The sequence below is a fragment of the Mugil cephalus genome, chromosome 1, assembly GCF_022458985.1.
Source record: "Mugil cephalus isolate CIBA_MC_2020 chromosome 1, CIBA_Mcephalus_1.1, whole genome shotgun sequence".
Lineage (NCBI taxonomy): Eukaryota > Metazoa > Chordata > Actinopteri > Mugiliformes > Mugilidae > Mugil > Mugil cephalus.
The window spans coordinates 35,131,954-35,155,157 of NC_061770.1; the positions used below are offsets into that span (position 1 = coordinate 35,131,954).

Here is a 23,204-nt window from a genome sequence, read left to right on the forward strand (position 1 = left end):
ATTACACAATAGTTGTGATTCCGGTTTGACTGATGCTCCACGATAGACTAGCGTTGATCCACAGGAGGTAGGAACAGAAATATGCTGTGAGCTGTAACCAGGCTGAGCCCGAGACACTCAACTCCTCCCATCGGAGACCATGATCAAGTTATATGAACCTCCTCTAGGATTCACTACTCCTCCACACATCACTGCACTACACTACAATCAGTCTAGTAACACATTCCTCCTCCTTTAGGTCAGGATTTAATATCATTTATGTTGAGAACTGATCATGAAGTGAAGAAGGTGGAGCCGTCCAGACACCTGTCGTAGCAGGGAATTCTGGGTAATGCCTCAGAAAGGTTTAACGTTAGGATAAACGTCTCTGAATGTGTTATAGTGTAGTTGTGACACATTGCGTTAGTGAAACACAATAATAGGACACAGCCGGTGAAACAAGCATCAGCTGAAATAACAACAACCATGACTCTGTTTCATAGGTGTTCACATAAAACTGGGAAACACTGAAAGTCTCATCAGGCTCATTTTCTAAAAAGATGAAATATAAGCCTCACAACAGTGCAAAGAAAATAATGTAAAAGACTGTGTTCAATTCCATGTTCTACAATAGAGTAAAAGTATTTTATAGAAGTAGGAATATAATCTTTAAAGGACTAATCTGGTCTGCACAGTGACATCTGGTGGTTGACTAAACACTAAGCAGGTGGAGGTTAAACTTTCCGCTCACAGTATTATTTACTATTTAAAGCCAGATATATCTGTGTGGAGTGGAGCAAAACATTAAATCTAGTTCTATATCAAATCTTAAGTTCAACTTGTGTTTTTAAAGGAGATATATAATATTAAAATAAATCTCACCAGAAAAAAATAAAATAATATTTTATTTTTCATGATTAGGATTTTTTTCATTCATTCTATTATTATGAGACAAAGTGTTCGTTGTCTTGTTTCGGTGTCTTCCTGTGTTTTTGCCTGTGTTTTCAAATAAATAAATACAATTTAATGTACAAATTAAATTGAAATAAAATAATAATCAGTTATTTTTTATTTATTAAACTTAGTTTATTATTATTTATTCCATTATTTATTGTTATTATTTTCTTTAATTAATTCATTATTTATTCATTTCGCAAGTCAGCGCAATACACTTCCATCTGCGTATGTCTTACTGCCCTAAATGTGCCAGCTTTAGTTATTTAACAAACTCTGACTCGACTCACATAGCTTTAGACGAACATGTCCAGTAATGTGCTGTTAATATATAATTTAATGTTTTTGTTTTACTGTGGATCAGGCTTGCTCCAGTGCATGTCATGTCATTTTGAGTTTTGAAGGTTTCCTGTGGCTCTGTTTGGTTTTCCTTGTTTTTCCAAAGTTGTTCCTTGGTGTTTCTAGTCTTTTTTCTTCATTTCCTGTGTTTTTGCCTTCTTTGATTGTAGGATTGGTTGATTGTTGGAAGAGTCTGGTCTTCCTTGATAAGACCTGGCTCACAATGGGCCTTCACTGAAGACTCCTGGCAGACATTTGTAAGCAAACTAGGGCTCAAAACACAACATTTAAGTTTATTATAGGTCAAGTTTTCTGATTTCCCTCTTCACAAGCATTCCACCAAAAAATGCTATTGTGAAATTACAGAATGCTGCTGTATCCTGCAACAGAGTAGAAGAGCCCATGTGATACTTGTAGTGTACAGTACTACAGTAAAGGGCTGCTTCAATGCCCTGTTGCTAACCCCTTGACCCCTAAAAACCCCTACAAAAAAAAAGAAATTTAAAAAAAAAATTGCTGTTGCAGCTGGCTTCACATCGAAAGAGGGTGTGACTAAGACGTTGAAGGCTTCTTAGGAACTGTTAGTTTTGCTTTTTATAAGTTTTTCCAGGGGTCAGGAATCCAGAGAGTTTTGTCATGAGTGACCAACGATTTAATGCCAGGTGCAAAAGTTTCCCAGCATGAACAATAAATTGTCAAAACATGGTTTAAATGTTATTTACTTTTCTCGTCGGTGGTCATAATGTTGTGGCTGATAGCATTGTACGTGCTGCTTTATGGGTGTATATATGTGTTTCCCAAAAAAGTGGTGGACATAAAGAGTGTGATCTGTTACAATCGAGGATGAATGATCTTCTAAAAACGGAACTTTGGAATTCTGTGGATGTCAACACTTTTCTTGGGAAGAAAAGAACAAGAAAAAGAGGAAATGAGTCTTACTGAGTTTGGACACAACAAACCATTATACAGATGACAAGATCCAGTCTTCTCCAAACAAGGTTCAGGATTATTCTTATTTAGATAACTTATTTATTTTAGATTTTTTAAAAAGAAAAGGTTAAATTTTAATATGAATAAAGTTTTCTTATTCAGATATAGAGGACAATATCGACTGCATATAAAGTGTTTCCGTTAGCTGTTACAGGATACATTGGTTTTATATCCTTCATTTCACACATTGTTTCCTTGAAAGTAACAGTAGCGGGGCATAGAGGAACTCAGCTGGGCGTGGGTTTAATCTCCACAGGAAGGAGGCTGGCTGCATGCAGAAGAAAAATTCCTCAAAGCCAAAGCGCAACACAGGCGTCACTCAGAGGAGATGACTGATAGCATGGACGGCACATGGCACTAATATAGGGAGTCGATGGAATAAACATGGCTGTTTGTGAACGTGTACTGATGTCAGGCTGGTGTAGGTTAGTCCTGTTGTTCATGCTGATATGGGAGCATGGAGCTGAGGAGGGTAAGTGAGCAGGTGATTGATTCTTGAGAAAGTTATTGGTGGTAACCTCTGTTCTCCGAGTGGTTGACTTTCCAGCAAACTCTCTTGTACAACAACCGTGTGTGAGGTTCATATACTTTGGTAGTTTCTACACATAATTGGTACTTGTAATGTAAAACTATAGCCATAAAAATCTAACATTTAACAATTAATTTATGGTGGAGGTAGAGTATCTAAGGTGATTATTTAAATTCATGCAGCCATAAATTCTGCATAAATTCTATTTTTGTAAAGCTTTATATATATTATTTCATCTCGTCGACTGCATATAAAGTTACGTTTTACGATAAGATTTCAGGCATTTGAAATATTTTTTTACATTAAATCTGCTGAGTTTACAAAAACAATTTTATACCAAGAAAGAGGAAATGATCACGGCTACACCCGCCACAGGATAGCTTCAGATGCTTGGATAATTGGGATAATTTGTGTACTGACACAAAACATTATCTCCTCTGTTTAGTGGACATTTTTCACTCTGACAAACAAACCAGAGAAGGATGGGTTTCTGAACCACGCAAACAAGTGAGTATTTTACTTTGAAAACTTTAACATTTTCTCCTTTGATTCTTAACTTAACCCTAACCTTTTAGAAGTTCTCTTTAGATATCGTACAGATTAAAGGATATTTTGCTTAGCCCTTTTTTACTGACACAACTTTATGTTTCAGGTACTTTATGTTTGTTACATTCTCTCTCTTTATATTCTATATATTCTTGTTCTCTACAGCATTTGAAAAACTATCATCACAACTTATTATAGTAGAATTATAACATATATTATACTGGGGCCAGTGTCCCCATTAAATTAGGAAAAGTCATTAAATGTGAACCAAAAAAAAAGGGAAAGAAAAAAGAAAAAAATCATATATTTAGAGATACTGAGTGGGACCTAAATATAATAGGAGGGTTAAAATGGAACAAAATGTATTTATTTATTCATTTATTTATTTTTAATGTTTATGTTTTTATTCAGTTTATTTTCTGTTTTTTATTTATTTATTTTTTTTAGTTTCATTTATTAAGTTTAATTTTGGCCAAGAAATTGTGATTAACCTGATAATAATTCTACACATGTGATTTAGTTTAGTGCTCAGCAAGTACAGAAAAATTTGACGTTGAATAATAATAACAGAGCATGTTTATGCCAAGTGTTGAGATCATTGTTAAAGATCTGATATATCAACACAGTAAAATCTATTTAAAAAAAAAAAACAAAAAAAAAACAAAACAAAAAACAAAATCATAAAGGATACAAAAGTGAAATGAGTTGATTTTTCTAATTCTAATTTTTTTTTTGTCCATCTTCCTCTGTGACAAGAATGTAGAGACATTATTATATCGTGATGAAAACATAAAAAGGGTTAGGACTAACGCACATTGAAGCTGTCAAACACTGAAGCTAACAGACAAATTAAATCTATAATTAGAATATTTAGCCAAAATAAACCTGTACACTGGCTTCCCAGCTGCATCCAGACTGTCCAAGTTATGCACGGGTATGAATATTGCACGGCATCTGCTCTGCAGCTTTTAAATGACTGCTTCTTTTTCGCAATCTTCACAGTGGGTTGACATGCGGATGACGGTGGGCACTCAGGCCTCTGTGCCTGTGCTCCAAGCTTGTGCTGAAAGAAGAACGAGGACTTTTCTAAGCTCCTGGATGGAGCGTGGAGACGCCAACTATCTCCTCATGGATGTTGCGTTTGCTCTGGAAGAGGAGCCCTCCGGTGAGGACAGCCCTCTGCAAGTTCACCTTTTCAACTCAGACACCTCCATCACAAGATTTCGCGACGGCTGGAAAGTCCTGGACCTGCGGACTTCCAAACCATTCCCAAGCAACTTCAAACCGAGCCAAATACCTGACTATCTGAATCGCAGCGTGGCGCTGAGCTTGGGCTCGGTCACCCACAGAGGATTTCATCTGGCCTTCTCCTACTCAGGAACATGCGCATTGTTAACCTCCATCAGGCTGTACTACAGGAGGTGCCCCGGCATCGTATCTAATCTGGTCTCATTCGGAGGAACAGTGGCTGGATCGGGGACCCTCCAGGGTTCTTGTGTGGAGGGAGCTGTGGAGGTTTCTCCTCCTTTTAGGCAGTGTGGTGTAGATGGAGTGTGGGGGCCACTGGAGGGGATGTGCACCTGCAAACCTGGGCATGAAGAAGTGGAGAACGCATGTCAAGGTACGGAAATAAAAGGAGCTGTTTCCCCTGCATGGATTTAATATATTAGCAAATATATTAAACTGAATGTGAAGTGGGCGGGAGTTGGACCAAACTAAAAAATTATGCACAGTGGTCACTCTTCAAAAGCTGGTTTGTGTATATGTGCGGGTGTTGTAAGTGCCACCGATTGTGCTCTGGCTCTGTTTCCCTTTCCTTGTAATCAGTGGAGGTAGAGCAGAGTGTAGTGTTAATTTAGCAAAAGCACGAGTGAGTCTGGAGGAAGTGTGGGCGGGGCATCAATATCATGGCTCCGCCCTCTGACCGTACTGATCAGACTCTGGCTCCAAACTGACAAGATGGCAACGCTCAAATTCTGCAGAAAATACTGCAATGTTCACCAATGCAACGCAGTAGAGACGTGTTTAGTCCATATTTATATACAGTCTATACTGTACTCAACAGAAACTAACATGACTCATGTCAGTTAACAACCAGATACATATCTGCCTCACAATAATGTGACTCCAAAACATTGAGTCATGCTGGAACTTTTTTTTTTTTCCAGTAAGCAGCTGGCAACTTGTTGAGAGATGAGGTGATCTAGTTTTTTGCTGATGCGTTTGGTATAAATATTTACATCCTGTCCTTCTTCCCATTAAGAAAGCTCATCACTTTCACATCCTCTTCCCCATAATCCTGTTCCTCCTCTCTAAGACTAACACAGTCTTATTTTTGGAGTCTGTCATTGCTCAACAGATATTATTCACAGCCTCACGTCTGAGTTTTGATGGGCTATATGTGTCATTAATCCCATGACACACAAAGTTTATGGAGCCAATCATATACATATATATATACACACACACAAATCGAATATTGATAGAGATAGACAGATAAGCCTAGTCTGTGTTTCAAGTTTTATTTTTTTTTACTTTTTTTGTTGAAAGTCAAGTTCATAAGGAGTTAAATCAATTGCTTGCGTTACATCAAAATGAATCTGCTTCCACAGGTCGAGCATTGTTCATAGTGATGCATGGTAATGGAAAAGGCAGATTTTGACAGCAGCTCAAGTCTACAAAATAATTAAATAACAACTTAAAAGCAAAAGGTTTAGTGCTTGACTTGGATGGTGGTCAATGAGTCCTTTCTACCAAATGTAGTAATACAAAAACAATTCACTGTTCCCGTGTCTCCAGCCTGCAGGATTGGCTACTACAAGGCATCCAATCAGAGTGGAGGATGCCGGCTGTGCCCAGTGAACACCAGGACCCGTGGGGAGGGATCAGAGAGCTGTGAATGTGTCCAGGGTTTCAGCCGCCTGCAAACTGACCCCGATCACCTCGGTTGCACCAGTAAGAAGGAAGTGAATGTGATTCTGTAATGCAGCATTTATTTTGAGTTTTGAAATCATGGGAAAATGCACAGCACCATCTAATAAAAACAATAAACCCCACCAACCCCACCCAGCCTCTGACCAACACATTGCCTTCAAGGCTAAGTATCAGGTGTCAGCTAAGACACACCATACACAGCATGGATGTGATTCTGGATTAAACTGTACATGCTAAAGGCGCCACCCACTGGTGGTAGAGGGAAAGACAGAATTTTATTTGCATTTTTTGGTATTTCTGCATGAAAAATAACTCAAACCCAGAACAAATGAAACTAAAATATAATGATTTTCTGTTTGTCTGTTGAAGGAAATTAATCATTTGCACATATCTGTGAAGTGTAAAAGTAAATAAACACTTACTTTCAGCAGCATTGACAGCAGCTAAAGAGAGAACCTCTTCAGTTGTGAGATGTTGGTTTCCTCTCATCAACTGATGCTTCAGGTCCTTCCACAACATTTCTGTTGGGTTAAGGTCAGGACTTTGAGCTGTTCCTAAACATTCATCTGGATTTTCTTAAACCGTTCTTCTGGAGAACCACTTGTGTTCTTGGGTTTGTTGATGCATGACCCAGTTTCTGTCCTTCCTTCCTTGGACACATCGACACATATCCTAATATTTTCTTTTAGAGTTCACTGGTAGAGTTCAGAATTCATTGGTCCATCAATAATGACCAGATGCAGCAGAACAGGCCCAAACCAGGACACCAGCGCCCCCATGTTTCATGGCGGGATGAGGTTCTGATGCTGGAACATGACGATGCTGAAACATTTAAACCAAACTGTTCTACTCTGGTCTCATCTGTCCACTAAACATTGTCCCAAATGTTCTTTGTGGACAGAGAGCAGTGTCTTTGGTTGTTGAGTGGATTCATCAACATTAACATCAGCCAATGAGAGAGAGGCCTTTAGCTGCTTAGAAGTTCCCCTGGGTTCCTCTGGTTCCTCTCACACTATGATGGAGTGATGTTTGTTGGTGGACCACTCCTGTGGAGGGGAACAGTCGTCTTCAACCTGTCTGACTCTCTGTGGATTATTTGTGGCTTCCAGACTCTTTAGAGATGGTTTTGGAAACTTTTCCAGCCTGATGAGCAACAACAAATCTTTTTCTGAGCTCCTCAGATCAAAGTTCCTTTGTCTGTTGCCATCATTCACTTCAACATGTCCTGTGAAGATCAGACTGAGACAAATATTTGTTTTCCTTCAATAAAATTAACTTCTGATCCTAGAGATGTACCTCACTGACATGTAATATTGGCTCATTTTCCTGAATAAACAAATACCAAGGCATAACATTTGATTTTCATTAGTTTGATTTAATTTTCTTTGTCTTCTATGAGGTGCTGCTTGGTCGGTTTTTCTAATTCTAGACACGTTTTCTCTTCTCACAGAGCCGCCTTCTGCTCCAGTGAACCTAACAACCCACCACCTCAACGATTCTGTGCTGACGGTGACGTGGGACCCTCCTCACGACACTGGAGGCCGACCTGAGGTGAAGTATCGGGTCACATGTGAGAAGGCGGCAAGCTCTGGCAGGAAGTGGGAGGCGTGCGGGGACGTGTTTTTCCTTCCGGAGTGGCTAACCAACACATCAGTCAGCATCACGGGTCTGAACCCACAGCTCGACTACAGGCTCTCAGTGCAAGCCTGGAACGACATTTCCACCCTGCAGGGGGCGCCACATTCATCCACCGCTACTGTTACCATTCAGAGATGTATGTAAGCGTAAAGACAAAACGAACAAACAAGAAGTGACGTCATGTCTGAGCCTCTGTTGTGTTTCTTCCAGGGAAGGTTCCTCCTGTGGTGACCTCCATGACCCCAGGCCTAAACACCTCTGGTCACGACCCAACCCATGCTCCTCATCGCGGGAGTCGCTCCCCGTCCGCGTGGCTCACGGTCGGTGCTTTGTTCATTAGTCTCATGCTTGTGGCCGTATTCCTTATCGCATCTTACGTCCACTGCCGGAACCGCAACAAACGCAGGTAAAGAGGCCTCCAGCTTCTCTGTCTTCATCCCGACTGATGCTCTTGTCATTATATTTTTGTCTTTGGGGATACAGATTAGTTTTAGCTTCACAAGCACCAGTAACTAAATACGTACTTCGTTAAAATTTTTATAAAATTCATATGTACAGTAGATTCTTTGTTAACATCAGGAATTATGAAAGCATAATTAGGCTCAGACACATGTAAAAAAAAAAAAAAAAACACTCTTGAAAATTACTAGTAAAAAAGTCAAATGTGTAAAATTAAAAAATGAGACTTCATTTAAAAATGTATCTAATTAATTAGAGGCTTTGTGATGAATTAATCTTGATTAATCGCATTTTAATCGCATACCTATATTTTTTCCAATTTTTCTTTTTTCAAATTTAAATGGATTTTAGTGGATGGCTAAATTTAAATAATAGCCACAGACAAGAATATTTGAAACTCAAGCTCTTTTAATGACTCCGTAACACATTTCAATAATAAAAAAAAAAAGTAAAAAGTAAAAATAAATAAATAGGAAATATCCCTGGCCAAAATTGAACGGACCTAAAGTAAAAGTGCCATTTTAAGTACTTCAAGTACTTTTTCAAAACAGTATTGACTTTAAATGGTAGAACAGCTCTGGTGGGAAACTGTGATCAAATGTGTTGTAATTAATTAATCATAATTAATGCGTTAAAGTCACACCCCTAAAAAAATATATACAAATAAAAATTAATAAATGAAAATAAAATAAAATTATAGTATAAGCCAAGGCGATAATAATGAACTGCTGATTTCTTACAGGATGGACCAACCACTTTTGGTGGGCGATCCTGTTATTTCTTATCGACAGCTACTAGGGTCAGATGCTGCAGCCCAGCCCGAAGGTAAGATTCATTTTCCCTGGGAGTGGGTGGATCAAACAGCTTCTTTTTTTACTCTGACTATAGTTTCTCCTCCTTTGTGATTGTCCTAAACAACACCAGGTTTTAGGTATACAAAAAAAAAAAAGGGTGACTTATCTTCCAAGATTGGAGCTTGGCAACAGACGAGACAGGGGCATAGTCAAATCACCAACTGGATAGAAATGATGCACAAAAAGGGAGATCTTATTTGTTTTCCATGTGCTTCAGAGCCAGAGGGGGTTCTCCAGCTGTTGGGAGTACTCAGCGACCAGTTGCTGGACAGTCTGAGGGATGTCCTGGTTGAGAGACACCAGCTGACCCTGGGCAAGGAGCTGGGCAAAGGTCTGTTTAAAGGGTTCACAACAAAAATACTAATAGATGAACTTGATAAAGCAGCCCAGGATCAAAGATACTGGACTAACTTGATGATTACACATAACAAGGGGCAATTCTAAACACTACTCACCAAATTAAAACCTTTCAACAGCTCTGAGGTGATGGATATAAAGGTAAATCAATGTTTCAATCTTGCGACACAGGGGAGTTTGGCTCGGTGTACGAAGGCATCTTTACGCTACAGGAAGGCACTGACATCAGAGTTGCTGTGAAAACCATGAGAGGTTTGTACTGGAGCTCCAAGCCTTTATCAAAAAAACCTGGCTCTACTACTTCCTATATTTATTTATTCATTCTTTCTCTGTTCTTCTTGTACGTTCAGTCGGGATCCACAGCCAGCAAGACTTGCACGAGTTCCTGAGAGAGGCGGAGATCATGAAGAACTTTGATCATAAAAATGTTGTGGGGCTGCTGGGTAAGTGTTAAAGCTAAAACCCTGCAGGTCTAACACAGATGGACAGGCAACCATTCACACTCACACCTACGTCCAATTTAGAACATGCAAATTCCACATAGAAAGGCTTTGAATGGATACTTCAATTGAGTTATCTCTGCGCAGCTGCAGCAACTGTATGAGAGAGTGTTTTGTTTTTTGTTGCAGGGGTCACCTTACAGAGAGAGGAGGACTCTACTCTGCCGGTACCTTTGGTCATACTTCCCTTCTTGAAGCATGGAGACCTGCGGCGCTTCCTCATTGCTACCCGCTACGGTGATGTTCCTATGGTGAGATGCAGAGTTGTTCCATGGTGCTTCTAAAGAGCAGCCAATCAGCCACAACATTATGACCACTGACAGGAGAAGTAATTAAAATTTAAACCGTCTTGTGACAATTCAACGTTCTGCTGGCAAACGTTTGGACCTGGCATTCATTCATTCCTACAGATGTTACTTGGACATTTAGTACTCACCTAGACCCGACCAGACACCCCCACCCCATAGCAATGAAGACATTGCTGCGTGTGTTGGATTTAACCTTCCTTGGCCCTCCTCGAATGTTTCTATGTCACATAATTTGATATAAATGTGGTCTACTGCGCATTGATTCTGCAAAGAAGACCATGCACCGCCCTAGACCAGACCACTCTATAGTAATGACACTCCTTGATGGTAGCAGCCATCCTCAACAGGATGCAGCCACAAAAACACTTTAGGGACAAGTTGCTTGAGGTGACAAAGTAAATAGGAATTATGGAAATTAACAAAATGAACAGCTCCTTCTCAAAACCTTAGGGTCCCACCAAAGATCACACCAGAATAATCAGAATCCCCCCACTGTGGAGTATGACAACAACAAAAACACAAACAAAGGGGATCTGAGTCCCACTAAACAAAAGAGCAAACTCAAAAGATGTGGTCCAGGCCGTTAACCCTAATGCCGTTGCAGCAGAAGTCCCGGCATTTATAGCGATGTATCATCCAAGGGCAAGAATTGGCCAGAGTTCGGCCAATAAGATCAGCAGCAGGTTGAGCTCCAATCGGGAGTTTCAGGGGCGGGGTTAAAGGGCCCAGCAGAGTGGAGGCAGGCTGGACCAGGAGGGAAAGGAGGATCACTGGGAGGAGCAAGGCTGCATCCGTAACAGGTGTTGACCTGGCCTCCGAATTCACTAGATCCCAAACTGATCAAGTATCTGTCGGATGATCCTCTAAACCCTTAGGACCCAAAGGCCCCCCACTAACAAAATTCTCTCGCCAGACACCACAGGACACAACTGTTATGTAGGCACAAGGGAGACCTCAACAATATCATGTCATAATGTTATGGCTGATTGATTTATGTATTTATCTATATCCACAATAAAAATACGTAACCTCAAAGGCTGCTCGGCAAGGAAGAAGCCACTGCCCCAAACCCACCACCTTTTCACTGTTTTGGTCACAATGACCCTTCGAATGACAATCCAAAACAAACTGATACAGCATGTATGAATAAGGACAGATCGACGTCCTTTAACGGCAGCTTGGTGAGAAAAACAATTCACAAACCATTAAGGCGTGCATATGTCTGTGAAGGTTCTCGTTGATGCAGGTCATGGTTTATCTCCAAAGGCGTTTAAAAAAGGCAACTTTTTGAGGAGACGTTTCATCCGAGTAGCTTGTTCAGCTCCAAGGGACTGGTGATAAGTTCAAATAAATATTAAATAACTATATATGTGGGTAAAAAAAAACCATCAGAAACTTGCTTGACTTGTTTCTATAGGAACCAGAAACTGGTGCAACTAATTCTAAATTAACAGCTAAACCAGTCTTTTAGAAGCGTCTCCTCTAAACTCTATAAGACTAGTTGCCTTTTTTTTAAACTCCCTTTCGGATTTAAGTGTGCAGAGCGTGCAGGGGTGTAAGTCTAACACATATTCGCGGCCTCTCTTCCAGTTCGTGCCCCATCAGACCCTCCTGCGCTTCATGATAGACATCGCGATGGGGATGGACTATCTGAGCTCCAACGGGTTCCTGCACAGAGACTTGGCTGCACGTAACTGCATGTGAGAAAACCAAAGACTCCTTGTTCTTTATGACTGCGTCTCTGTGCCTCGGCTATTAGTATTCAAACATGGCTCGTAGCTGGGGAGGAAGCTGCTTATAGCGTCTCTGAGACCCAGACTGAAGGCCTCCCACTAGACTGTGTCAAGAAATATTACAACACATATTCTATGCTTTCATCTGTTTCTTTTCTTTCTTTCTTTGCCCAGGTTGGGTGATGATCTCAGGGTGTGCGTTGCTGACTTTGGCCTCTCCAAGAAAATCTACAGCAGCAACTACTACCGACAGAAAATAGCCATCCGTGTGCCCATCAAGTGGATGTCCATGGAGAGTCTGTCCGAGTCCATTTACACCACCAAGAGTGATGTGGTGAGTTTGTGTTTTGAATTCGTAGGACAGACATGAGTACATTTACTTTAAAGCTGATCTCATGTTCCTGTTGCCTCAGTGGTCGTTTGGAGTGACCATGTGGGAGATTGTTTCCCGGGGGAGGACGCCTTATCCTGGGGTCTCCAATCACGAACTTCTGGACCTGCTGCTGTCTGGACACCGGCTGAAACCACCCGAGGACTGTGATCAGAAACTGTGAGTTCCTGTGAATATTTAGGGACATTTCTTATTTGATGTGAGAGATTTACTTGATATATAAACCAATCAGCCACAACATTATGACCACCGGCATGAGCTAAGTAAATAACATTAAAGCCATACACTGTTCTGTTGGGAAACTTTTGGACCTGGCATTAATTCGTTGGTGTGGATGTTACTTAGACATAACAATGACTCTCCTTAATGGCAGTAACCAACAAAAACGGTTTAGGAACAACTCACAAAAAACATCAAAAACAGCACAAGGTGTTGACCTGGCCTCCAGATTCACTAGATCCCAAACTGATCAAGTATCTGTGGGAAGATCCACCATAGAGGCCCCTCCCCTCAACCCACAAATATTAACTTTTTTGTGCAAAAGTAGGGTGGATGTGCAACTGATGTAAACATAAACATACCTGACATAAACGTACATACATGCACTGTCAGCTTCTCTAATGCTAATATTGCAGCGTGCGTCTGGGATTTCATCTGGGGACAGAGTCAGAATGTGATTGGCTCAGCAGCGATGGGGGCGGGGCCTACTGTGGTGCAGGAGGCTCAGATTGACGGGCCCAGTGAGGCGTTCTGTGTGAAACTGTGCTCTGTTGAGACAGGTCCTGTATCACTGAATGAGTGAAGAGCTGCCATTTATCCCTCTACTAAAATGTGTTGGATTCATGTTAATGTGTATTAAAAGAAATCTAAATTTATGGGGGAAAATTGTGGGACAAATTTAAAAAAAATATATAGAATATATGACTAATCAACCAAAGATTGCACAACCCACTTGCAGTACCTCCACGGGCCCCCTAGGGGTCATGGACCCCCTGTTGAAGACCTAATGTCTACTGGTTATATTAAATGGTAAATGGTCTTGTTTTTATTTAGAGCTTTTCTACTATAAATCCTCTCTATTAGCTGCATTTAATGAAAACATCAACCAATGCTGCAGATGCATCCATAGTTATTATAAAGGTTAATTCAAAAATGTTCATTCCTTGATGAGTCACAACTGTTTTGGAGGCACACAATATTAGGAAAGGTGGTCATAATGTTATGCCTGATCGGTGTACGTAGAAATGCAAACTCTAAACCGACTCTACATCTCACCCCCGAACACAGTTATGAAGTCATGAGGAGCTGCTGGGACAGGGATCCGGCCCGGAGGCCTGACTTCAGGGCGCTAGCCGAAACCCTGAGAGGCCTTTTGTCCGAGCTGCCGGTCCTGGAGCCGAGCGAAGAGGCCAATTACATCAACCAGGGCCTGGAGGTCCTCACTCACTCTTCTCCTTCTCCTGCCTCTCAAGAGCAGCAGGCAGATTCTGGCGGACGATGGGAGAACGTCTACCTGCCTTCTCCCGTGGGAGCGGCTGCAGCCAGAGTCGAGGATACGGAAACAGAGGACGGTTACCTTAAGAGTGGTGTCTGCTCAGTAGATAAGTGAGATGAAAATCACTGAAAGACGAGATTATGACATGTGATTCTCTTCGCGGACGGTTTGTAAGTTGTTGGACGGTGTGGATGTTTTGTTGTGGATGTGTTGGACGGAGTTCTTCTTAAATAGCATGAGACAGCGAATGAAAGTCTTTATCTGTATATTTGGTACTTTAAACACTGTTACTAGTGAAGGTATGTGTCCATAAAAAGAAATAATAAAATCAATTGTTTATTTTCATAAAGATCACCATGAAACTTCTTAACTGGGTCCTTGGATTTCTTTTATTTTATTTTCTTTTACAAAACACAACCATTACCAGGTAAACCACACCAAACCGAAAATAAACAATGTAGTTTACAGTGGCCTCTTCTGTAGTGTTATTATAGTGTTTTTATTGTCTTTATTTTTCTGTCTATCTCTGCAGATTAGACCGTGTATGAATAATTATAATAATAACGTAATAATAATCCTTATACAGCACTCACAGTCATGTTAAGAGATACACACTTATACATTCTTCATCCATCTGTTAATGAGCATAGATAATTTTTTTTTGATTTACTGTTACAATATCAATAAAAAATATAGTGTATTTTTAAAAAATTGTGTTTTTTCTTGTTTTCTGAAAACATTCAAATACGATTTAGGAAATTATGCTGTTAGACTGACTATATGTGAAAAAAGATATGGACTACAAATCCCAGCACTCGTCTGGTAATGACGATGGCTGCATATAAATAATATATATTATGTTTTTATAATAATAAAATAATAATAATCCCAATAGAGTACAGGGAGTTGTGTAAAGACAGTACAATACAGACGGTGTAGCCGAGAAATGCATAAGGACTACAAATACCAGCACTTCTTTCTCAATCGTCCGTTGGTAATGACACGTCACCCTCCGTCACTTCCGCACCTGCGCAGCCATCTTGGACCTTTTAACGAGCAACGGACACAGAGAGAGGGGGGCAGAAAACAGAGTAAAATACTAAAATACACCAACCCGAGTGGATTAAACGAGGGATATGTCCACGGGAATCAAGTCTATGTGAAGCAATAACAGCCGAACGGAGCAAAAACAACGACCAGGGAGCAGTAAAAGAGACGAGCGAACAACCATTTAAGTGCCTCGGGATACACGGACGTACAAGTCATCTTTTCTTTTTTTTTCTTTCTCTTTTTTTTTTTTTTTTTGCCGGACTAGGAAGGAAGGAAGGACGGAAGGAAGGAGCCTATTCGCCGACAGGAATACTAAAAAAAAACACATCTACAGTGAAACCATGAATCCCGAATAGTGAGTTTTTAATGTTTAAGCTAAACCGTGCGGCGGCCTCCGCTGTGTTTTATTGGTTTGAAACGGGGCTTAACGGTCGGTTGTTGTGGGGGTTAGCCGGCTAGCGGCTAGCGGCTAGTTAGCAGGGCGCGGACGGATTTACGTTACAGCCTCGTTTATTTTCACGCGACACATATAATGATGACTCTCGATTAAAAAAAAAAAAACAAAAAAACAACACAAATAAATAAAATAAAATAGAAAAGGCTGCCATTGTTTAGTCCTCAATTAGAAGGTGGAGTTTTAGCGTTAGCTTCAGAGTAACAGATGTTAGACTTTTTTTATTGTAAATAATACTGAAATAAATTATTTATAGGTATCTGCTTGTATATGTGTATGTGTATATAAATAGTTTGAGCTCTTATTGCACATTGCGTGTTGTTCGTGTTTTTGGGAGTGGTGGGGGGGTGTTTTGAGTTGGGGGTGGGAGGGGTTGTGGAGGATGTTGTGAGTCCCTTTTTTCGTTGTTGTTGTTTTTGTTGCAGTGTCTGATGTTTAATGGATAAACAGCCCTGTCCCCCTGTCTTCTTCTTCGGACACATGCCTTTTTATTATGACCACGTGTGTGTGTGTGTGTGTGTGTGGGTTTCTAGGGGGGGTTTCTACTCAAATCAGGCATAACATTATGACCACCAGCCTAATATGTTGTGTAGTAGTTGTGACTTGTCAGGGAATGGACATGGGCCGTGTGTCCTGTGGTGTCCTGTAACAGGATGTTGTGTTTTGGGTCAAACTCATTTTTAGTTCAGGGGCCACATTTAAGCCAAATTTGATCTCGATGGGGCCGGACCAGTAACACAACAGCTTATTAACTGGTAAATAACGACAACTCCAAATGTTTCCCTTTGCTTTGGTGCAGAGAAGTTACAGCTACGTGTGAGGAACAGCTGTGAATTTCTTAAGAAGTGCAAGGTGCAAGTGCAATTTCCTATTTTATCAAATATCTTCAGTGTAATTTTTTTCCAAATTTATCCCACGGGCCAGATTGGACCCTCTTGGCGGGCCAGTTTTGGCCCCAGGGCCTTATGTTTGACACCTCTGGTCTAGTGTATATTGAGGCCAAGTCAACACCTTCCATGTTTTTCTGCTGCCATCGAGTTTCCCAGTATAATTGTCCCGGTGTCTCTCCAGTTCCAGTGTTGTTTTGGCGTCACGTTAGCCGATACGTCCGGCAGCAGATGTTTGACGGCCCTGACCCTGCACCGGCTGAAACGAGAAGACACACTCGCGCTGTCACCCAATCCCCCGTCCTCCCCTCTTTTTAATATTCACACTGACGCGGCTCCTGAGGTTTCCCTCTGAATCCTGAATGAACGAACGAACGAACGAACCCTGTCGAACGAGCTCCGCCAACACCTCCACACCCTTAGCAGACAGTTTGCCTGCGTGTTTGCTCGCTCCGTCTGTCTGTTCTTATCTGGTTAACGTCACGCTGCTCGTCGGGATGTTTCAGTGAAACTTTATTTATTTTGTCTAAGTGTCTATAAGAGACATTTGCTAAAGCTGCAGGGAGCTGTAAGCGTCACAGAGCATCGGGGAGATGGTTAGAAAATCGATTCCACTGCTACATTTCATCCTCCAGCCTAAGACTTATTTAAACTTTCTTTTTATTGTTTGGGAAATTCTTCTCAAATAGGGCAACGACGAACAGGCAGGTATCAGCAGATCTGACTATTCTTCCATTAATTGGCACAGATCAATTAGTGCTAATTATAGCTGGACTCTATGTAGACGTAATAGGTTGTTATTAAAACCCTTTATTAACGACTGATTACACACACACCTCAGGAAGAGCTTCTTAAATTTCTTCTAAGTATAAATTTCTAGTTCTTGCGTGATCCTCCTTTAGCAGCAACCTTCTTTCACCAAATATATCTCATCACCTGCATCATTGGATCTGATCCTTTTCATCATTACTGACCCCTTGTGGTGTTAGTTGTTCACTGCGGTTCGTCGCCTTAATTAAAAAACGCTTCATCATATTAATAGAAATAAGAGCCGCGTTGCATAACACAGCTTGCAGGTTGTGGTGAAGTTGTTATTTTTTTTGCATCCTGCAAACACACAACTCTGGTGTTGACATATTTGTTGTGTCCGGGGGGGGGGGGGACGCCACAACGTTAACACACCTGTCATTCAAAATGAAGACAACTGTGGACTGGTTAAATATCAAGATCTGTGTCCAATTTATTGCACTTGTGCAGAAAAGGTTGTAGTGGAGGTGTGGAAGTCGTTCAAGATCGGCGCAAAACATGACTTTATCTTTTTAAATCGATAAGATATGTCTTTATTCGTCCCGCAATGGAGGAATCTCATTGTAAACAGCAGCAGAGACATTGAGAGACATTGACAGTGCACATATGGGTGGAGTAAATAATGAAATATAAGAATATAAACAACATAAAAAAAGATTTATTACAAACAAACAAGGCAGCGTTCAAGTAAGAAAATATGGAAAAGGAGTTTGCATATATATATATATATATTAACACACATATTATACATACACACATAATATTGTGTTGGAAGAAAAAGTATTGCGATATATTTCCATATCGATATTTTTCCCACCCTCATTACCAGCCTTGAATTAAACCATTAAACCGATAAGTTTAATTTTGAAGCCCAGCGTTATGACTCCGTTCGCCGCCATCTTGGAACTGGCACCTCGAGTCCTTCCTGTAAATGTATATAAATGTATATATATATATATATATATATATATGTGTATATATGTCAGGAAGAGTAAAGTTGTCTGACGTTGTGGCTCTTACAGGCGGTTTGTTGGTTTGCTTGTTGTAGTAAATATAAAGTGACCTGACGTCCTTTTAACATCAGTCAACACGAGCGTAAACAAGACTGATTGCGACATCGCTGTTGCGTCCAGACTTTTTTTTTTTTTTTTTTAGACAGATATTGTAATTTGATGGAGTGTGAAGTCTCAGTTTACTTGTGGCCCAGGAATAGAACGAGCGTTGGGAAATCGTCTGTGTCAGATTCATGTGATGTTTTCCTCCTTGTGATTGGACGGACGACGAGGTGATGTTGTTGTGTTGTTTATACTCACACAGCTTATACTGTATCAGCCATAACATTATGACCACCTTCCTAATATTGTGCAGGTCTCCAAAACAGTTGTGATTCACCAGAGAATTGACATCTGAGGGTGTTTGTTGTGGGTCTTTTGGGTTGAGGGGAGGATCCCACAGATACTTGATACTTTCATCGTGTTTTTTGAGTTGTTCCTAAACCGTGTCATTGCTATGAGGTGGGAAACATCCGCACAAATTAAATCCAGATCCAAAAGTTTTCCAGCAGAACGCTGAATTGTTCCAAGATGGTTTAAATGTTATTCCCCTGTCGGTGGTCATAATGTTGTGGCTGTGTCCACTATCTAGTTCTGGGTATTGATTGATGTTTTCTGTTGCGTTCTTGTCCCAGATGTTTTCGTTGTTGCTCTCGGTGACATTTTATCACCATGAACTGTTAATATGCAGCAGTTTATCGTCTTCTCCTACAACCGTTGCCTCTTAATGTTCACTACAGCGCCACAAATGGATTAAGTTGTTATCTGAGCATGAATGAATCGAGGTATTGAAACATTTCAAGCCCACGCTTTGTTTTTTTTTTTCAGCGACTATCTGTTCAAGCTGCTGCTTATCGGAGACTCTGGCGTCGGGAAGTCGTGTCTTCTGCTGCGTTTCGCCGTGAGTGGTTCAGTCTCACACTGTTACACAGTTAATGTCTTTGTCCCCGGTTGTGATCTCTGGTCTTTGGTCTGACCTCGTCTCGTCGTCCCGTCCTTTTATCTGCTGCTCTGCTCTGCTCGGCAGGACGACACCTACACGGAGAGCTACATCAGCACCATCGGGGTGGACTTCAAGATCCGCACCATCGAGCTGGATGGAAAGACCATCAAACTGCAGATTGTGAGTCCTGAGTCATTGTTATCAAAACACGTGAAAGGCTTGTTGTGCGACATGTGTACGTTTACCCTGATGCCATAGACTCACAAATGTAAATATCAGAGCTTAAAGGATTCTAGCACAAACTAAAACGCTAAAATACACGTCACATATTATTTTTCAGGCAGTTTCACTTTAGTTAATTATTTGACACTATAGAAACAGGATGGGACATCAACTCTTACTGATCAGACTCCCCTCTGAGTAGCAAAACACGGCTAAATGTAGTAAACACAGCGAGACCAGGAAAAATGTGGATTATTAGATCAAATTAAGGACAATTGGACTCAACAATGATCCATATGAACTAGTGTAGGTTTGGAAAAGTGGATTAACCTCAGTTTCAGTTAGTTTTAGTTCACTTCATTATGATAAATGTGGCTAAATAAAAGATGCTAATGCTAAGAGCTTCATTGAGAAGTAACGTCAGCCAAACAATACTGCAGAGTTAAAAGGATGATGAGTGATCACAAATATTCAGTTTATTGTTTTATTGTTATTTATTGTTGGAAGTGAAATAGTTACTCTCGACATCCACAAACTTATCTGACAGCCTCCACAACGTAACTTAAGAATTAACTTAAAATACAGCATAAATTAATATAACCTGACACTAAATGTGAACCACAACACCAGGTTTCTGTGTCTGGATTCCAGTTGTTTCTTCATAATGCAGTGAAACATTTACTTCTCTATTCTCTTTATCTTTCTGTAAAAATATAAAAATATATCTCTGACTGCTTCTCAAATCTGTTGGCTCAGTCAATCACACAACAGCTTCACCTTTTTTTAATTTAGTTTTACAGTTTAGATGCTATTAAAGTCTATGATTCGAGCTAATGCTGCTAATCTTCATGTTCAACCGTCACTTTTTGTCACTCAGTGGCCGTAACCATGGAGACGTCCACTGGCTGTGACGTCACGTTCACACCCTCTGTTGTTTCATTTCAGTTAATTATTTAGTGGAAACACTGCATCCATATTTATATACAGTCTATGTGAGTAGGATGTAGTGATAGATTCACTGACTGACTGGTTAAAATATAATATAAATGTCATATTCAGACGCTTGGTGAGTAGTGTTGTATCAGAATTGTGTTGATTTCTGATGCCTTGTCCTTTTCTGTGTGTGTGTAACGTAGTGGGACACTGCAGGTCAGGAGAGGTTTCGTACCATCACCTCCAGTTATTACCGCGGAGCCCACGGCATCATAGTCGTATACGACGTGACGGATCAGGTGAGTCTGAGGAGGAAGACGACGTCGCTCTCAGTGAGATAAACCATTAATAGAATATGAATAACGTGACTGTTTCCTCCAGGAGTCGTACAACAACGTGAAGCAGTGGCTGCAGGAAATCGACCGCTACGCCAGCGAAAACGTCAACAAGCTGCTGGTGGGAAACAAGTGCGACCTGACCACCAAGAAGGTGGTCGACTACACGACGGCTAAGGTACGGCTACTTCCTGTTCACTGTTCAGCGGTGAAAACATGAAACGTGGATCAACAATCATCCATACGAACTAGCGTGGATTTAGCTTTAGTTCATCTAGTTATGATAAATGTAGCTAAATAAGAGACGCTAAGAGCTTTACATCATCTAGCAGAGATGGAGGAAGCAGGCTACTAGCTAGTGGACGTAGCTATGGTGTTAACAATCATTTAGTTAGTTTTAGTTCATTTCAGTTATGATAAATGTAGCTAAATGAAAGATGCTAACGCTAAAAGCTTTACTGAGAAGTTACGTATCCGCTCAAAACAGTCACAAATAGCAGAGATGGAGGAAGCAGGCTACTCGCTAGTGGACGTAGCTACGGTGTTAAACTCACGGTTTCCTCCCGTCCTCCGTCCTGCAGGAGTTCGCCGACTCCCTGGCCATCCCCTTCCTGGAGACCAGCGCCAAGAACGCCACCAACGTGGAGCAGGCCTTCATGACCATGGCGGCCGAGATCAAGAAGCGAATGGGCCCGGGGGCGACGGCCGGCGGCGACAAGCCCAACCTCAAAATCGAGAGCACCCCCGTCAGGCAGTCGGGTGGGGGCTGCTGTTAAAGGACCCCCCCTCAAACACACACCTACACACACACCTTCACACATCACCTCCTCCTCCAGCATCTCCATTCACATCTACCTTTCTTCTCCTGTGCTCCCTTTCCACCCCCCCCCCACCTGACCATTCACCTATAACACCCTGTAACCCACCACCTCCACCTCCTCCTCCACCTCAACCTCAGCCTGAGCCTGGACGTCACAGGACGGCAACAAACAAAAAAAAAAACGAAACTGCTGAGAGGACATGAGGAGCAGATTGGTATTGATTAATGTTGGGGGGGCGGGGCTTAGATCCACACACTGAGACACTGTAATGGGGGTTTGCATGGTTTGTGTCTGTCTTTTCCCAAACGTTCACATAGTCACAGACGGTAGAAGCTCAGTAGGAAACGATCGTGGGCATCAGCAGCAGCAGCTTCTTCTTCTTCTTTTATTATATAGTGTGTTCAGACAAAAATCAGATTCATCACGTTCGCATACAACAACTGTACAGACATTAGCTGTGAGCTAGCTAGAAAACAAACCCCTCCTCCTCCACTTCTTCTTCTGCTGCTTCTTCCATCCTGACGCTGTATATTCACGAAGCAGTTTTCACCTTTAACTGTCTTTTTTCTGTCTGAACACGTCTTTTAAAACTCCTCCTCCTCCGTCCAGGGTTTATTTTTTTTTATTTTTTTGTTTTTTTGCGAGGGGGGGAGGTGCCTTTAGTGCCTAGTGGTTAAATCGAGATTTATTTGCATTCTCACGCAGCGCGCTAACAGTCGTTAGTCTCTTCCGGTTGGTCGGTCGGTGCTAATTAACACAACGGAGAGTCACCAAAACTTTACCGAAGCTTTGTGCACGTGTTCGAATAAACTGGTTTGACCAAAGCCTCAGTGTGTTTGCACCAACAAAAAAACACCTGTAAGGAAGCGAAAGGTTTCCTGAGACTAGAGAAGAACAGCAGGTCAGAGGTGGAGGGTGGAGGTTGTTATTGTGAGAGTTTGTTTTTTAATTTATTTTTTATTTTTTAAATTTAAAGTCTTTCAAAGACTCGGCTGAGACACGTCCTGGGGGGGACACTAGATCTTTACGGCCTGAGGATAACGGCAATACTCTACGCATCGTGTTTTTACTGTTGAGGTTCGTTCACAAATCAGTGCATGGCGGTAGTCGCTAGTTTTGCGGATGACGCTGGGGTGGGGGGGTCTGGTGTGGGGGTGTAAGGGGGCAATAATCGTCCTGTGAGCGTTCCAGTATGTGCCTCTTTGTCTTTGTGCCTCCTCCTTTTTTATTTCTGTTTTAACAAGGCCTATTTAAATCAGCCACAACATTATGACCACCTGCTGAGACCCGGCGTCCTCATATGGGGACATAACGTTTTAGGTTTGTTGCAGCTTCTTATTCTGCTTCATAATGAGACACTTTTATCTGTCTGGCAGTGAAGGGTCAATACACTTGTTTGTTTATTCTTATTAACTTTTCTAGTTTGATTTGACATGAAAATTTTAAAAAAATTCACACGTACACGTTTGAGGACGTTGGGATTTCATCGTTTCCAGTTTTATATTTTGGTTCATTATTTGGTGGCTTGAACTGTAAAATACGGTGAAATAATCCATGTGTTATTTCATAAACTACTTCCAGTTCAAACATGATGGTTATTTTTTTGTACATCGTAGGTCCTCTTAAAGTTAAACCATCTTGTGACAATTAATTCTGATGGGAACCTTTTGGACCTGGCATGTTACTTAGACATG

At 41.1% G+C, this 23,204-nt stretch overlaps 2 protein-coding genes across 2 annotated transcripts; both read left to right on the top strand.

Moving 5' to 3' along the window:
* Positions 1-2,548: 2,548 nt before the first annotated feature.
* On the top strand, positions 2,549-14,373 carry LOC125021089 (tyrosine-protein kinase receptor TYRO3-like). The gene is made up of 15 exons (XM_047606932.1): positions 2,549-2,734; positions 3,237-3,298; positions 4,340-4,958; positions 6,137-6,292; positions 7,722-8,045; positions 8,120-8,315; positions 9,111-9,193; positions 9,440-9,553; positions 9,751-9,831; positions 9,930-10,022; positions 10,209-10,330; positions 11,978-12,087; positions 12,295-12,454; positions 12,534-12,670; positions 13,799-14,373. Exons 1-15 carry the CDS (start codon positions 2,647-2,649, stop codon positions 14,118-14,120), a joined length of 2,667 nt encoding a protein of 888 aa, XP_047462888.1. The 5' UTR covers positions 2,549-2,646; the 3' UTR covers positions 14,121-14,373.
* Positions 14,374-15,015: 642 nt separating this feature from the next.
* rab1ba (zRAB1B, member RAS oncogene family a) lies at positions 15,016-22,334 on the top strand. The gene is made up of 6 exons (XM_047606946.1): positions 15,016-15,411; positions 19,085-19,157; positions 19,284-19,379; positions 20,558-20,653; positions 20,736-20,867; positions 21,271-22,334. The coding sequence occupies exons 1-6, from the start codon at positions 15,398-15,400 to the stop codon at positions 21,463-21,465; spliced, it is 606 nt and encodes a 201-aa protein (XP_047462902.1). The 5' UTR covers positions 15,016-15,397; the 3' UTR covers positions 21,466-22,334.
* Positions 22,335-23,204: the final 870 nt, after the last annotated feature.

What these genes read in the sequence shown, in the direction of transcription:
- LOC125021089 (XM_047606932.1), top strand. Translation starts at nt 2,647, where the DNA reads ATGGCTGTTTGTGAACGTGTACTGATGTCAGGCTGGTGTAGGTTAGTC. An exon ending in GGAGCATGGAGCTGAGGAGG is followed by an intron (nt 2,735 to 3,236) that starts GTAAGTGAGCAG and finishes TCCTCTGTTTAG; the next exon opens with TGGACATTTTTCACTCTGAC. An exon ending in GAGGACTGTGATCAGAAACT is followed by an intron (nt 12,671 to 13,798) that starts GTGAGTTCCTGT and finishes CCCCGAACACAG; the next exon opens with TTATGAAGTCATGAGGAGCT.
- rab1ba (XM_047606946.1), top strand. An exon ending in GTCTTCTGCTGCGTTTCGCC is followed by an intron (nt 19,158 to 19,283) that starts GTGAGTGGTTCA and finishes TCTGCTCGGCAG; the next exon opens with GACGACACCTACACGGAGAG. An exon ending in AGACCATCAAACTGCAGATT is followed by an intron (nt 19,380 to 20,557) that starts GTGAGTCCTGAG and finishes TGTGTAACGTAG; the next exon opens with TGGGACACTGCAGGTCAGGA.